The sequence below is a fragment of the Dermacentor albipictus genome, chromosome 7, assembly GCF_038994185.2.
Source record: "Dermacentor albipictus isolate Rhodes 1998 colony chromosome 7, USDA_Dalb.pri_finalv2, whole genome shotgun sequence".
In the NCBI taxonomy this organism is placed as follows: domain Eukaryota; kingdom Metazoa; phylum Arthropoda; class Arachnida; order Ixodida; family Ixodidae; genus Dermacentor; species Dermacentor albipictus.
Genome location: NC_091827.1, coordinates 15052501 through 15068813, shown reverse-complemented (window position 1 = coordinate 15068813; position 16313 = coordinate 15052501). Strand labels below are relative to the sequence as shown.

The 16313-nt window shown below is 49.0% G+C and overlaps 1 protein-coding gene across 1 annotated transcript in view; it reads right to left on the bottom strand.

Annotated features, from left to right (window-relative positions):
• Positions 1 to 16313, bottom strand: part of LOC135914373 (protein jagged-1a-like) — a 118054-nt gene that overhangs the window by 7018 nt on the left and 94723 nt on the right. Inside the window, exons 3-13 of the mRNA XM_065447185.2 lie at positions 14831 to 15237; positions 13564 to 13845; positions 11785 to 12003; positions 9692 to 9911; positions 5475 to 5588; positions 5097 to 5210; positions 4851 to 4964; positions 3875 to 3991; positions 2926 to 3153; positions 2322 to 2446; positions 1419 to 1676 (exon numbers count right to left, since the gene is read on the bottom strand). Coding sequence (XP_065303257.2) covers positions 1419 to 1676; positions 2322 to 2446; positions 2926 to 3153; positions 3875 to 3991; positions 4851 to 4964; positions 5097 to 5210; positions 5475 to 5588; positions 9692 to 9911; positions 11785 to 12003; positions 13564 to 13845; positions 14831 to 15237 — 2198 coding nt within the window. The remainder of the gene's footprint in view (positions 1 to 1418; positions 1677 to 2321; positions 2447 to 2925; positions 3154 to 3874; positions 3992 to 4850; positions 4965 to 5096; positions 5211 to 5474; positions 5589 to 9691; positions 9912 to 11784; positions 12004 to 13563; positions 13846 to 14830; positions 15238 to 16313) is intronic.

The window sequence follows — 16313 nt, the reverse complement described above, 5'->3', positions numbered from 1 at the left end:
AATGCAGTAGTGTTAAGGGCCTCTTGTCGCGGAAAATCCGGCGTCCGGTGTCGGACGTCACTTCAACAAAATAATTTCGAACCACCAATACACAGGCCTCCACGTGGCGCAAGGAAGTTACTGAATTGAATTTCTCAAGCTAAAATACGTCGCAAAATCATGAAGTACGACTTACACACAACCTACAGACATGATAACATCGAATTGTAATTTGACTATACGAGAAAACATAATTATGTTATGCGGAAACTCAAAGAAAACACTTTTTCTGCGTTTCTACCATTGATAGACCGGCCACGGCACCTGCCACTTGCGTGCGCGACTATCTCGGGGGCCACGGGCGGCACCGTGCCCAGTTCCTTGCAATACCTCCAGCTGGCACTCGCCTCTGCCGCATCGCGGCCCACGCAAAAGGCCAAGTTTCTACAAGAAAACCTGCCTTCGTGCATAGCGTTCACAGCCAGCGTTTCCCGGTAAACATTACAGTTACACACGCTTCAGCTACCAGGAGGCCTGATTAGCGGTCAGGGATCTTTGAATGCTATTGCATTTCACTCTTAAAGTTGAAGCTTAAGCATCCTCGAAATTTTTGTCTCTGCAACATGCAACTGCGAGACACATAATCTGCTCAGATTCTGTGAACTGACAATTCTGTCACCACCTGGAAAGGGTTTAATATGAGCATATCAACCTACATAAAATTGTAAACCAGGAACTGATCTGCCAGGAACTGCTGAGTAGCATGCTTACGTGCGCACCTCAACATTTCCTGAATTCACTTTGTCGATGTCCAAATATTCTTAAGCGGATAAGTACTGTTACAAATTTCTAGTGTTCTTTGAGTCTCCATAGTTATCTTGTCACAGTTAACATGAATTGAAGAAGCGAGCCCACAGGCATTACAAATTTAAATACTGTTGGAATGTCGATGAATGTTGCATATAACACAGAACACTGGTAGACACGAGAAAACAAGAGTAATGATAATGTCTTCTTGTACAAGAATGCATATATGAAAAGTACCTCAACTCATATGTGAGCCGGCAAGGTTATTTATTAGAAAGGGCACTATGTTAGATAATATATTTGGCAACAGTGCCAGAGTTACATACTAGTATTGCAAACTATAACATCTAGAAAGAATGAATCTTTTTTTGTGGAAGTAAATTATTCATTACGCAAGGAGTATGTGTACATTATTCCACATTTTGGCACCAACGAATATGTGTTATGCAAGTTTATTAATGCAGATTACTTAGTGAATAAAGCTGTACTTTTCTATCTTGCAAATGGCACCAACAAACGTGAATCACAAAAGGAGAAAGCAAGAGAATCACCTGCCATGTCTACACATAATGATGATATAATGCACTTTAATACTGCTTATTTATTAAGTTGCGAGGAGGGCATTTACTCACTGGTGCCATGGCACGGCGATCGAAGAGCAGCGTGATTTTGGCACAAGCGTTGCTGGGCTCAGCTGCATTGGGAAGGCAGCTGGAGGACTGGTTGGCCAACCCCGGCAGCAGCGGCCCACAGTGACCAATGGGTTGGCCACCCTGGGCGCAGGGCCTGACGAAGCAAGACTCTGCAGGTGGGCCAGACAAGCAGGCTTCACCTGGTGGACATTGCTCTGCAGGTCCAGATGGGTCGCAGCCAGACTCTGGGCACACACTCTGTAAAAAGTGCGCCTGTTTTGTAACTTCTATAATCCATGACTGCACAATCTATAGGGGATGTGCAATGATGCCATGTTCAATTTTCACAACTCTGTGTTACATAACAAGCTATGGATTGCGAGGTTGATAATCATTGTTCAGTAATTGTTTACGAAGAAAAAGGAAATATGTTGTACTAAAAAATAAAAAAGATCCGACCAGGCAGTTTAATTAAGCTTCTGGTGCAAGAAACTTCATAAAAAAAGTAAATATCCAAAGCTGTCTGGAAGATTGTAAGATATCTGTTGATGAGAGGAATTCACAGGGGTGTTGCCCTTCAGTTCCTATTTTGTCCTTAAACATTGAGAGGGTTCCAAATCAACAATCGTCTCATCCAGTGTGATTTGTTGCTTGCTGTTAGCATTGCACTACTTGATAACCTGTTGATGGACAGGCACTGTATACAAGATGAAAGTTCCAGTCAGACTCACAAAGGCTTTTAAAATATTTTCATTGTGTTTCTTCTTAGGATGGTGAGCATTTGTGTTTCAATAGCTTATATCTATGCGTGCTTTCTGCAGCAGTCCTTGCTTAGCCGAACATGTGGCATCATCGCATTTGCTCTGGGTAGTCAGATGTGCCAGTCACAGGTAAGGAACTCACTGGAATGCAAGTCACGGCTCCAGAATGACAGCTGCAAAGAGAACAGTCTTCTTGCCATCGACTTCCCTCTGGGTACATGATGCCTTTCCATTCACAGGGCTGATATGTGGCTGGGGTGACAAGTACTGAAAAGAAAAAGGAATCGCATAACATTTAATATTTGCAACTGAGAATTCACTCTGACACGAGCTTTTCATAGCTACATATCGATTGTGGTGGATCCACAGCACAAGTAATTTTGAAAACTTAGGCTAATGCGATACATGTTTAAACAGCAGCGCCTGATGATCACTTCAGATGAGAATGCAAAATAATTGCATATGTGTGGCAATTCAGCTACCTCATTTCTTTTTTCTTAGATATAATATTCTATGAATGAGAAGAGCCTCTACTTCGCCATGTTTCATATTTACATGTAAATTGAACCATTGTGCACACATGATGATGTGCCCATGAGTACACAAAATTTTCAAGAGGTTACAATTTCTTGTTTGTAGCCCCTGCGGCCATTATTTATTTGAACTGAAATGCATTTGTGTTGCTACATTGCTGTGCCCCACCCCCTCAAGAGAAAAATAAAGGGGAATAAAAGGGAGGGACTCACCAACGTTGCATCGCTTGCCTGTACGGCCAGGTGGACAGCGGCACTCGAAGTCTCCGATGGCATCCACACAGACACTGCCCGGGGCACATGGATTCGAAGCACACTCATCCACATTGATGCGGCAGTCGGGGCCAGCAAAACCACGTGCACATTCGCACCGGAACCAGTTCACTCCGTCAATGCAACGACCGCCATTGTGGCAGGGCGATGAAGCGCAGTCGTCCACATCTGCATGGCGCAGTCGCACATTGTACAGCAGCGGGTCAGCACTGACTCTAGGAATAGTTTGGGAGTATTTTGCAAAGGAGGATTTATATGCTCGTAGCTCCATGTCAGACAATTATTATCTTGGATTCAATTCGGAGATGCTTATCTTAATGCTTATCAGCCACTATATTATAATCAAGAGAAGATGAAAATGTCTAGCACTTCTAGATTTTCTAGTTTGGTATAATCAACATACTAAACACAAATGAAAGCAAAGCAAGTCCATTATATATATATATATATATATATATATTCATTCTTTTTTTTTTTTCTATGGACATCAGGTTATTTGGGGCACACCATTCTTCATTTGATCACTTTCTATCGCCACAATGGCGGGCAATCTCTCATTTTATTCACAGCAAACTGGAAACAAAGAAAAAGAAACCCTCAAAGCCATTCCAGCTATGCCGAAGTAATCAGTCAACATTAAGGTATAGTACGTGGTGAGGCTGACCTGCGATTATTAATACAAATTCTCAATAGCTGAGCCATGAGTATATGCCTCATCACCTTTGTAGCATACACTGTAGACTTTTTGTTGAAGAGCATCTCTTTGACACTGCTTGACAAGTCCTTTTGACAGCTCCTTCTGACATAGCTTTTTAAATGAAGAAATTAAATGGCTGCAGTGAAATAGTATGGAAAGGCTGAGTCAGTGTGTGACACTATAGGCACTCACTTTGTTGGCAGAGTGGTCCTTCAAAACCTTCTCTGCACATGCAGGAGAAACCACGGCCACTGTTAACACACGTGGCTCCATTCTGGCATGGGTTGGACTCGCAGCCATTGACCTTAGCTGCAAGTGGGAGAAATGAACTTTTATATCACTATTGTGGAGAGCCACTTGCAAAGTTTTCATTGTCACCAGCCACGTGAAATACTGCATTTTGAGTGTGAAGCCTTTGTCAGAAGAAACAAAGCCACTGGGGGCATGAACACTGCTGAATCCTGGTTACATCATGCTGCGCTCATCAGGGTTCTGGTGCCACAAAGCATTGGAGGGTGAGTGAGGACAACCATGCACTTTCTTCTCCAGAGCTTTCAAATAATGCAAATGCAACTGGATGCTGACTGAACGTTCCAGAGTCAACTGTGGTCATGGGTGCAGTGGCTTTATTTAATTTCATAAAGACAGTGCATATTACATATAGAATTACTGAAACCCTTGAAACAAGAGGTGACCAGACAAAGAATTTGGCTACAACCAGGCCATCCTTGTGTGCGGTATGGTGTATATTTCTACCATTAATTTTAGTTGTATAGTTTATAGATGTCATCCCTGAATTGAAATTATGCATGTTCAGCAGGATGGTCGGGAGGGATGTGCCATTTTGAGATAAAGTAATAAATAAAACATCAAGGTCAAGCTTGATGGAGCCTGTGCCAAGTCAAAGCAGGTTGTGTGACCAGGGGAGGTATTCTGTTAGAGTTCACCTAGTGTGTATGTCCATTTCGTCTGCTGTTGAAGTTCTGATTGGCTGGGCTTGGCTATGCATCCACAGCAGCAAGGCGCCACAGTCAATCAGCACATCAGCAGCAGACGAAGTGGACATGTCCTGTAGGTGGCCTCTTACAGAATACCTCCAGATGTTGTTGCTTTTGTGCAGAAACTCTAGTTTACGATTCTGCGGCACAGGTGGCTCGAGAGTACTCACCAATTTGACACGTGTGACCGTGGTAGTTTTCTGGGCAATGGCAGACGAAAGTGTCGCCAATGTCTTCACAGGTACCACCATTGAGGCATGTGTCACTATCACAGTGAGAATCCCCTGGAACAGTGCCAAGAGGTGTAAGTTTGAAACCAAGCAGCCATGGGGATAAGACTAAAATAAATTTGTATTGCACTCTCGTGGCAGCTCGCTCTGTGGTCGTTTGTATGTGCTGACAGGTAGTATACTCACGGAGGTTGCAGGTCTTCCCTTTCCATGTTCCTTGACATTCACAAAGGAAGTCGGCAATCAAGTCTGTACATCTGCCTCCATTGTGGCATGGATTGGGTTGGCATTCATCTCGATCTAAAAATATAACACTGGATTATAGAGATCGCCTTACTGTGTTGGTGAGACTACATCGCAAATGTGTTGCCCAGTAAAGCTGGACAGTATCCAATTTTACAAAACTGGCTGACCAGTTAGGTGTCTTTTGCACAAAGATAGTGTATATCTTCCAAGAGTAAGTTCTTGAATCAAGTTGGACAGCATGCATCAGCTATGCAGCATGCATGCAGGAGTGAAACGAAATGACACTTGTATGCTTTGTGAGAACAGAATTCCACATACTTTTGCTACAGTGTGGGCCTTCCCATCCCTCTGGGCAGATGCACTTGTAGCTGTTGACTGCATCCACACAAGTTCCTCCATTTACGCACGGTTGATGAGCACAGTCATTGATGTCTGCAATGCAACAATGGCAAGGGACTATTAGCATGAACTAAAATAATAACAATTGCGTGCAGCATTCATTTCATCGGATCATCGTGCACGGATAATTTTGTCCAGAGAAAAATGCAGCATCCTGTAAAAGAAAGACATAAATCCAGTGGCAACATTCTTATTCGTGGTTTCAACATTTCTCGCAAGCTCCATCATATTTGGAGAAGCTCTGATCTTAGTGAGTCTGTTAATTAGGTTCTTTGTGTACCACTGGTCTAATCGATGGATATGCTGCGTGCCGGCGTCGCCCTAAGCTCGCCCCAACTGAGAGTTATTTGCACCCAATACGCTTCTGCGTGTATGCGCAACGCCGAGGGCACAGATACGCAGACGCGTGTCTCTGCTGCCCCTGCCGAGTAGCCGTGCGGTGAACGAGCTGGGCGGACTTCGATGATCGCGTTTCATCTGAACACGGCGAGAGGGGTTCGGATACCGTGAGGCTGAATGGAGGGAGGGTGACGCGGGAGGGAAGAAGGGAGCGGCTGGTAGCAGCGGCCGCTCTTTGGGCCGAGCAGCTCGTTTGCGAAGTGACAGGCGCGCGCGTGCTCCAGTGTCCAGCGCGGCTGGAGCTCCCGCGCCGCCACTTGCTCGTGTTGAGGCCGAGAGAACAACCGGAGGAGCGGCATTCCATTCTCGGCGCGCCGCATCCGGTTGGAAGCGGGAGCGGAGCCCACGGCCGGCTTCTGGGCGGCGGCGGCGAGAGAAGACCCCCGCCTCCCGCGCGCGCTCCCTGCATCGCAGGTCGGGCGACGTTTCGATCTTCTGCCCTTCACCCGCGCCTGCCACCCGCGCACGGAACGACAAGCGGGCTACAAAGAGCGCGCCCTCAACCCCCCCTCCGCCCACTACAGTTGTTCCAGAGAATCGGCGGCGGCGCGGTCTCAACACGCGTCGGCTACTGTGGAGCGTAATTGAAGCGCGTATGCGCGCCCTGCCGTGCGACGCCCCCTCCCCCCCCCCCCTCTCCCGGCCAGTGCTTTCGTTTTATCTCCTGCAGCCCTTCCGGCGGTGTTTATATACACTGGCCACGCGCTTGTTTCGATGGTCACTGGTCTGGCCGGAGACCTGCCGCGCTAGGCCTCGTGAGGTCACGAGCCTGCATGCTGTAGCGTCGTCTGCTTTGGCGGCCCTTATCTCGAGCTTGTCGAGCGGTAGGTGTATATCGTCTGCACGTCGGTGCCTTCTGTCCCTCCCTCTGTCAATAAGCCAACGCGCAGACTCTGGTCGGGTTCCAGAAGTGGTTACATTTTTCTCGCGGCAAACGCGCCGCGCCGATCGTGCTCATTTAATGACTCGCTTCCTGCACTTCGTGCGGGTATCGTACGTTGTAGCAGGAGTCTTGGTTGAGCGCGAAGCATTTGCCTTTGTGCAGAGGGTTAGGCGACTACTCTTCTGATGCCCTCTTAACAAGGTAGTCCTGACTCCCCTTCCCCTGTCATCCATATCTTTCTTTTCCCTCTCCGTCCTATGAACAAATGACCATGTGTGACGTCTGACATAAGGAAATCACAGTTCGCTGCCTCAGTCAAAAATGAAAGAAAATGAAAAGGAAATGAAAGACGCACACCTTTGCGAAAGGCATACGCAACTCTATCGGAATTAAAGTTCCATAATTCCATTTGCTTGCATCTCCCCGCAGAACGGCCGTTCTTTCCCAAAGAACGGTCAGCGACTATACACCTACTCAAAAGTAGAGTATGCGGAGCGTGGTTCATGAGCCTAGGCTACTGATTCGCCGCAGAATTGACTCCCAACCGCGTAAACATCACGACAAGTGGACCTCGAAGGAGCAAACGATGGAAGTCCCGCGGCGTGCATTGTGCCCTCGTGCGGGGGCAGTCGAAACGAGCGCGTATGGCGGTGGCACTCCTGCACAGGGCGGCCAGGAGGCGAAGGGCTCTTCTTCCCAGAAAGAGAGTCAATAAGCGACCGGGCACCACTCAGCGCGCCGCCGCCGAAGCGCTCTCTGGTTCTTTGTGGGACCTCGCGAGATTCCCTCTCGTACTGCGATCACGCTGTTCATTGCGGGAGCAGCCGCCGGCTCCACGGGCTGCACTTTACCTCCGCCAGCACGGCGGCAAAGAAATGGCGAGGGAGCGAATGAAGCGCCACCGCCGCCGAGAAAAGGCAGCTCATTGCGAGGCTCGCTGTAACGAGCGACGTCGTAAAAAGCGCATTTGAGAAAAGCGCTTAGTGCGGTGTACGCCCCTACCTGCGAGAGGCTATATCCCCGCCGTCTTGGCCTGCGCCTACGTAGCTGCAGGTGCGAGGAAAAAAATGATTCCCTCCCGAGCGCGTTTTTCTTCTCCCGTGGCAGCTGATAACATTTATATTCGCTTTTGTTTGCATTCCTGAACGGCACTGGTACAGTCGAGGTACAGGTGCGGCGGCGGGCTTCTCCGGAATTTCCATTGAAGCGGTGTTTTGACGTGCGAGCTTCCCCGAAAATGAGCGCACGATGTGTACTCTGTTGTATACGTGATAGGACGAAGGAAAATGCTATGATCACGGAGGAATTTGTGATTGATCGGAATGAGAAAGAGGGAAGGAACCATAGAAGGATACGATTGTCAAAATCCAGCGATATGTAGCTTCCCGGTAGACCTACTGAGATATGGCCCCACATTAAGATCCTTGCGAGAGTATACATCGGGCATTGATATCGGGATCGATCTAAATGTCTCGGCAACACAGCCGCCCACGCAAAGTGGGGGTTCCAGAAGAGCCGAAGAGTGATTTATGCCGCGTTCTGCACTCTCACGTGTTGACGATTGGCGTGAACTTTTGTCGTTATCGCCGAAAAGGGCCAAAATAATTTTTTTTATCAGTGTCACGAGAAAGTTACCAACAAAATTCTTACAGGTGCACCAATAACTCGCGTCACCCATGTGGGACGACATTGCCGCATTCACTTACCAGAACGTCCAACTCCACCGTATGACTCTAAACAGTTAGGAAAAGCCAACTTCAAAAGCAACATAGCGCATAGCCGCTTTGGTGATACTCCAAGTTGGGAATGTCGCGAATGAATGGTATATTTTGTTCTAAATATGTATCTGAAGTTCTTGTGCCTTTTTCCTTTTACTGTATTAAAATCTGGCGGTAGACCTACGAAATTCGAAGAATCTGAGCAAGCTTCAATGGCTTTTTACGGAAGTCTTCGGAATATGCCGTATAAAATGTATTTTACTTTGAGGCAGACCGGGAGAAAAACACTTTTAATCGTCGCAGGCAAGGCACGGGACAAGTTCAAGCCCAGTTAGATTCACCAGCACCAAACTAATAAAGCGGTTAACAACAGTTAAACGCGAAAGCCGCGTTCATGCCAGCAGTCTTTGAGCAAAAAAACAAGGAAAAAGTATACAGACCAGGGATTCCGCGATAAAGCGGATTTTCTTCTCCGCCTATGACTGTAACTTGAAATCGAGCTAGTGTGGTCGCACGACAAAAACGACGTACAGCACGAAGGACAAGGACGGCCAGTGTATGTCGTCCGTCGCCTTCCTTGTCCTTCGTGCTGTACGTCGTTGAAATTGAGGTCTGTGTTTAAAAACAACTTGGCGTTGCGAACTTTCCAGGACACTCGTAAATTTCAGTTCGTGCGTCTGAATGACAAATAAATTCAGCTTTCTTTTTCTCCGCAAAGTTGGAATAAGAGTGCAGTAGCAGTAAACAGCGCTAAACAACAGGTCAAGGAGAGGTACACAAACAGTCTGTGTCCCTCTCCTTGTCCTATTGTTTAGCGCTGTTTACTGCTCGTAATCATGAACCAACTAGCCCAAATGCGTACTCTTTATTGCATTGCGAACTCTCCAGGACACTCGTAAATTTCAGTTTGCCCGTCTGAATGACAAATAAATTCAGCTTTTTTTTTTTTTTCTCTCCCCGCAAAGTTGGAATAAGAGTGCAGGAACAGCAAACAGCGCTAAAGAACGGGTCAAGGAGAGGTACACAGGCAGTCTGTGTCCCTCTCCTTGACCTGTTGTTTAGCGCTGTTTACTGCTCGTAATCATGACCCAACCAGCCTAAATGCGTACTCTTCTGCGAGAGACATGCACGCTTACTCTCGTGACAGTAGCGGCCCGTGTATCCGGCGTCGCAGACGCAGCTCGACGTGGAGGCAGCCGCCGCGCTGCCGGTGGCGACGCAGCGGCCGTGCGGGCCGCACACCGAGGCCCCGCCGCCGTGCTCTTCGACGGCCGCACAGCCCTGCAGGGAGGCCGGGGGCGAGCACGGCTGGCCGCCGGGACCGCCGCACGGTCGGTCCTGCGTGCAGTTCTTGCCCTGCGAGGAACGCGGCGCGAGCAGGGGTCAGGGGTGCGAACTCGCTTCGGGAACTAATGCAGGAAGAGGGGTCAGACGCTGCCCTCTAAGGTGTATGCCGAAATGTTTCCTAGAGCCACGTATTTTCGTATGTTACGCTGTATGGATTGGAGGCACTGCGGTGGCAAAAATAGAAAAGAAGGAAAAGCGGGATTGTGGGACGGTACAACCAGCGAAGGCGGAGTGGAAGCTTCGACAGGCGCCAGCCAATGAGAAGCTTGATCGTGCGAACGGACGTGACTTACTGGCACGCGTCCTTCGCATTATTATTTTTTTTTTACACATTTAAGGTTCAGAGCTTTGATCAATGGAGCAAACCAAAAGCGCACACAAGGGCGTAAGAATTTTTCGCTGTACGTTTTTACACCATTGAGGGTACTTTCATTTCATGGATAACAGCTTTAACCTTACCGGTGCCAACATTTTTACGGTGTTGCGCGTAGAACTTTGTCTGCTCAGATTGGAGCGCTTTTATAACACGCCTTGTAGATTATCCAAGGCTACATTGTCGCACGAAGTAAGCGTAGACCTCCTTTCGGTGGTTTTACTTTGTGTAAAAGTGCACTGTTTATTCTGGCTAAGTGGTGACGACTGAGCCCTTTCGCGAATTCGTCAGGACGCTGCGGCGAAATATGCGCTATACTCTAAAAAGAACGCACTTCAAGGTGATATCTTGTCCCGGGGTTGATAGCCTTTCGGGTTGTTAGGGGCACCGCATGCAAAAAGTGTTTGCGAAACACCCTTAGATGAAGGTTATCAAAGTCATCAATGCTGATATGACAGACCTGGGATACCTACCATAGAATATTTTTAATAAATATGTTTCCTTTAAGACAGGTACGACAGCAGGATAAAGCAGTATGTGTGGATTCGTATACACACATGTATATGTACAGGCAGCACACGTTATTAGCTCCAACTATGTACAGAAATTTACAGGGTTAAGTAGCACACGTTGTTTGCCTGATTGGTTCATAAGAGGCTTAACTTTCTTTCCAGTTTGATATAACGCTATCTTTCGTGTACATATACCCAACCTAAAATGCGTAATCTGCCAAAAAGGGTAATAAAACGCCTATTTGTGGCCTTGTTCATTTACACCCCCAAAATGAGAATAAGACTTGTACGCTCTAAAACAGTTTACACATATTGGGGCGTATCTTAGCACCACAATAGTAAACGCCTTATCTTGCTCGCGTTTTCCTTCTCGAAAGCTCTGCGCTCGCTACTATCCCGCCAAGAATGGCATATGTCACGCTGATACGCCTGTTCCGTTCGGGACCTGGAAATACCGGGAAGCGCTTCGTTAAAGATAGGAAATGTACGCAGAGTAGACGACGATTATCGTTGCGGGACGAAGATGAGCGCCGGAGCGTGCCAACTCTTACTAAAGTGCAAGCACAGGGATGCTGCAATGGCGCTTCCACTTCAAACCCCACACTCTAAAAACAGCTGCACCCTTTGGGGTGTATATTTGTCCCACAACGATAATCGTCATCTGTCTTGCCCGCGTTTCCTTTCTTTAACGCTGCGAGCCCGGTACTTCCCAGTCACGAACGACATGCGCGTTATCAGTGTGACGCGGCATTCTCGACAGGAAAGTAGCGAGCGCCGAGTTTTCAAGAAAGGAAACGCAAGCAAGGCAAATGATGATTATTGTTGTGGGACAAATATACACCCCAAAGGGTGCAAACTGTTTTTAGAGTGCACGAGGCAAAGAAGGTGTTGTAAGGGTGTTTGCATGGATGCAAGAAACAAAGAAAAAGGCACCCTCGTTTCACTCATAAGCGTGTTTGACATTCTTGTGCGTCGGCGTGCAAGTACGCGTACGTACCTGGTAGCGGTCGGTGCAGTGGCAGTAGTAGTCGTGCGAGCCGAGGCTGAAGCAGGAGGCGCCGTGAGCGCACGGGTTCGGGTGGCACGGGTCCTCGTCGCGTTCGCACCGGGCGCCTCCGTAGCCCACGGGGCAGATGCACCGGAAGCCCGGAGGCTGAGGCGAAGCCACGCAGTCGCCGCCGTTCTGGCACGGACGCGCCAGGCAGCCGCTCAGCTCCTGCGCGACCACGGGTGATACACGGTGACTATTTAGTGAAAGGAAACTTCAAAGGATCTTAGTGTGCAAAGTTGGGCGAGTTGGTACACATTCATAATGGGAACAGCGCAAACAAGGCGACGACGGAGTGAAAGGACACAGGTCAGGGCTCGTCCTGTGTCCTTTCACTCCGTCGTCGTATTGTTCGCGCTGTTCGCATTATGAATTCAAAGGATCTGTTGAGTATCATGCGAGCTGTTCCATTGGGCGGTTTTTGTGCGTTATACCTGTGAACTGTGAGAAGATGTACGTGTTTTTTTTTTTATCGTTTATCTCGTGATCTATTGTTTTATTGCACCCAATAGACAAGTGCGCTACTGGGACTACTAGAGGGGTAGACATACAGTGCTTATATATAGACGCGGACGCAATATGTTAGAAGCTAAAGGGAAATGGAGCATATATACCATGTGCCACGTGATATAAGCATAAGCTTTTTAGACGGTAAACGAATAAATGTTGTGGGACACTTGGGTCAGTTGTCTATGCGCCCCTATCTCCTGTCTGTCATTTCCGTTATCGCTGTTTGTCGAAGCCGAGATTGTGGTGAGTTACGGGCGATGCCGACAGGGTACCACGAATATGAGAATGGAATAAAATTTAGGCGTTAGACCTAACGTCACCATGTGGCGTTGCATGCATACGCATGCGTGAATCGACGGAAAGTGCGTCGCGATGTGTACACGTTCGTGTCCATGCAGTGCTTGGTACTGATCAGCAATCTGTGTCTCGGGGCTTACTAAAGACAATATTTAGAGCACACCACTATATTCAATGGCTTATACATGTATATGTATACAGGTACGAAGCTTCCGCCTCTCGATATATTCCTGTAGTTGCATGCAGGTAAGTCAATGCAATACAAGGACTTGCAAGTGTGGAAACTTAGGCTGCAATTTGCACGGAGTTGACAGTGAACTGCATTTTATAGATGACGCCAATTCCCTGGCTCGCTCCGAATTTGGGGAAACGTAGCCCGAAGTTGAACTGCAGCGGCGAGCCGCATGCAGTGGGGAGAAGTGACAGTGCAGTAGATATAGAGGTATAAGGGTAAAACTATATGCCTAATTACCTGAGGCTCGCATAATGAAAACTGTAAAGGGATGCCTCACGGTAACGCTTATTAACACGACAGTTTCCACACACTGTAAGTTTCGTTTATTCGGCGTTTTCTTCTGCCCGTGTCGCTCGAGCGAAGCTCATTCGACGAAGCGACACGCTTAAGGTCGACTATAGTTTTTATCGTCACACGAGTGAACTCATTCGACCACCACTAACATCTGCAGCAGACGATATATATATGAGAGAGAGAGAGAGAGAGTGAGAGAGAGAGTGAGTGAGTGAGAGAGAGAGAGAAAGAGGAGGAGGAGAAGGAGAGGCAGGGAGGTTAACCAGACTGAGTCCAGTTTGCTACCCTACACGTGGGGAGGGGAATGGGGAGTTAAAGAGGGAGAGAGGGAAAACATGAGTCTATACCGCACTTGCACATGCACTGAGTATGTACAAGGCATTGTACGTTACCTGGCATCGGGATCCGGTCCAGCCGGGCGAGCAGGCGCACGCCCAGGTGCCGTTGCGCTGGACGCAGCTGCCGCCGTTGAGGCAGGCGGCCGGCAGGCAGCCCTGCGGCCCGCGGCCCAGCTCGCAGTTGGTGCCGGAGAAGCCCGGCCGGCAGCGGCACAGGTAGTGCTGCGGCCCCGCGGTGTGCTCGCACGTGCCGCCGTTCATGCACGGCTCGTGGGTGCCGCAGTAGTTCAGGTCCTGGTCGCACAGGATGCCGCCCCAGTTCAGGTCGCAGATGCACTGCGCGCGGAACGGGGGTTCGGTCTCTGGAACTCGTACGCGTGTATGGCTCGCGAACATGTATGTACACGCAAGAAATGCTGGTACGCAAGAGGAAGGCGAGAACGAGACACGGTGTTCCCCGCGCCGTCCGCTAAACCGATCCAACCAGAAAGTGGCCCCATGCAGATAGCAGTGCAAGAATGGAAGGGAGCAACGGGCCAACTATATAAGACTACGCCATTGCCACGGCTGGCATGGCGATAGAGGAAGCTCGCGTTACAGCCAGAGGTCGCACCTGTAAGGCTTCTATCTCCTCCGCTTTTTCGCTCTCTAATATTCCTTGTTTATTAAGGGTTCTATAGGTGGTGGCGTGCCTCCGTTTCAGATTGATTGATTGATTGATTGATTTGCATCTGGACGGCGATAAACGTCGCAATGTACGCCTCCACGGGTCAATTTCGAATTTTATTCACTTTTACTAGCCAACTATATTGACAGCTCTTTCGTCCAGTTCACTCGGGCGCGCATGGCCGCGACTCCGGGGAATATGATGAGGTCCTGTTCCGGGTGTCACCTGAAGTTACGTTCGTTTGCGCAAAGAATACTCACAGGCGCAGATGTGTCAACGCGAAACCTTGCAGATAACGATCCAGGCTCAGTGTAAACACCAATACAGCGAGACTGATAAATTTTGTCTTGCGAAACCCAGAAAACCGCGCAATTAAACGAAGTTGCAGGTAATCTTGACCAATGCGGTTGAGTGCAATAGGAAGAGCGGAGCATCATTCCGAGTGCCTTTATGCAAACCTTTGCAGGCTTCTACCCTCCTCCGATCTCTGTGTTTTTGAACAAAGGGTTCTCTCTCTCTGAGGGCTCTCGGTAGTGATCTCTGTGAACGCACGTCGCAGCGTCAAATAAAGCTATAACTGCGTCTACATGGAAATCCTTGTGAGCTGCTATAGCCGTTCCGCTGGCTCATGACGAAGGCAGCTCGCCCGCTCACCTGCCAGGGCGTGTTGTTGCAGTATCCGTGCCGGCAGCCGGGGTAGGGGGCGCAGTGGTCGCACAGCTCGGACTTCCAGCCCGGCCGGCAGACGCACTCGCCGGGCCGCTCGCAGTAGCCGTGCACGGGGTGGCATCCGCGGCGGCACACGGGCGTCTCGCACGTGGCGCCCGACCAGCCCGGCCGGCACAGCTTGGAGCCGTCGCGCGAGCACCGGTAGTGGCCGAAGCGGTCGTCGCGCGGCTTGCACAGCGTCCAGCAGCTCGGCCCGTAGTAGTTGGCCGCGCACGTGACCCGTATGCGGTACGAGAGCTGCGCGGCTCGGCCCGGGTGCCGCAGCGTATGCCACTCCTCGCTGGGCAGCACCAGGCCCGAGTAGGCGAGCCGCTCGATGGGCCGGTCCACGTCTGCGGGACATACACAAAAAAAAGGGGGTTTGTATCTGTATGCACGAAGCGACGTGGACACACGTGGCAGGGGCACACACGCACAAAAAAATAATAATAAGAGCAAGACGGCGGCTCTGCGCGAGTGCCGGCCATATCGAAAAAAAGAAAGAAAGAAAAACGTTCTTCCTGAAAGTCCCTAACCGTGAAATCCCTACGCGCGCCGCCCGATCTCGGAGGCCACGCTCTAATCGCAGAGTTTTTGTATAAAATACGAAACTATGCATGCCTACAATCACTGAGGGCCGCTCGCGCTACGTGTGTACCGGCAGTGGCATAAGTTTAAAGGCGTATTCCGTGTGTTGAGACAGCACTGTTGCCGGGCGGTATAAAGTGACGGAAGTGTGGATGCTCCAAAGATATGTAGGATGTAAGAGTTGTTGTGCCTGACTATAGTCAGGCACAACAGCTATACAACAACTATACAGATCTTTGCGATCCGGCAAAATGTGGTTGCCGTATAATTTAATAACACTTGTCTCCCGGAGCGACACGTGAACTTTTGACGTTGAGGCCATTTACGTGTAAACATATTCGTTGGAATGTGCGCTCCGTGCAGCCTGCGCCTGCTCCTTCTTTTTTGTTTGTTTATCCCAACCGGTAACCACGGACGTGGTGCACGAGGGGAACCTCGACTTGTTGCAGGGCTGGCTATACTATAGCAATCTCTGACTACTCTGAGAGCATTAGACACTTCCTCCTAAGCAACGACGTAATCGAGCCTATGGGCAGCTACGACGCTTACTTTGGCGCCGAAACCCTGAAGCGAGAAATGATTAATAATAATGCGTAATAGGTTGATTACTAGAAAAAACATTAAATTCAGAGTTTAATTACCTTCTTGAGACTCGCTCCGTAGCGTCAGTGTGACGTCACAAATTTCGAAACACTTATTTTTCGTGTTTGTTGGCCATTGTGGCTCGGTAAAGGTACTTGCAATTTGCGCAAGTCCAGTATGTGACTCCTTCACGACACGATGTTGTCGTTGCGTACCAATAAGAAATTACTTAGGCCCGACCGAGCGTGCAGGCGCCGTC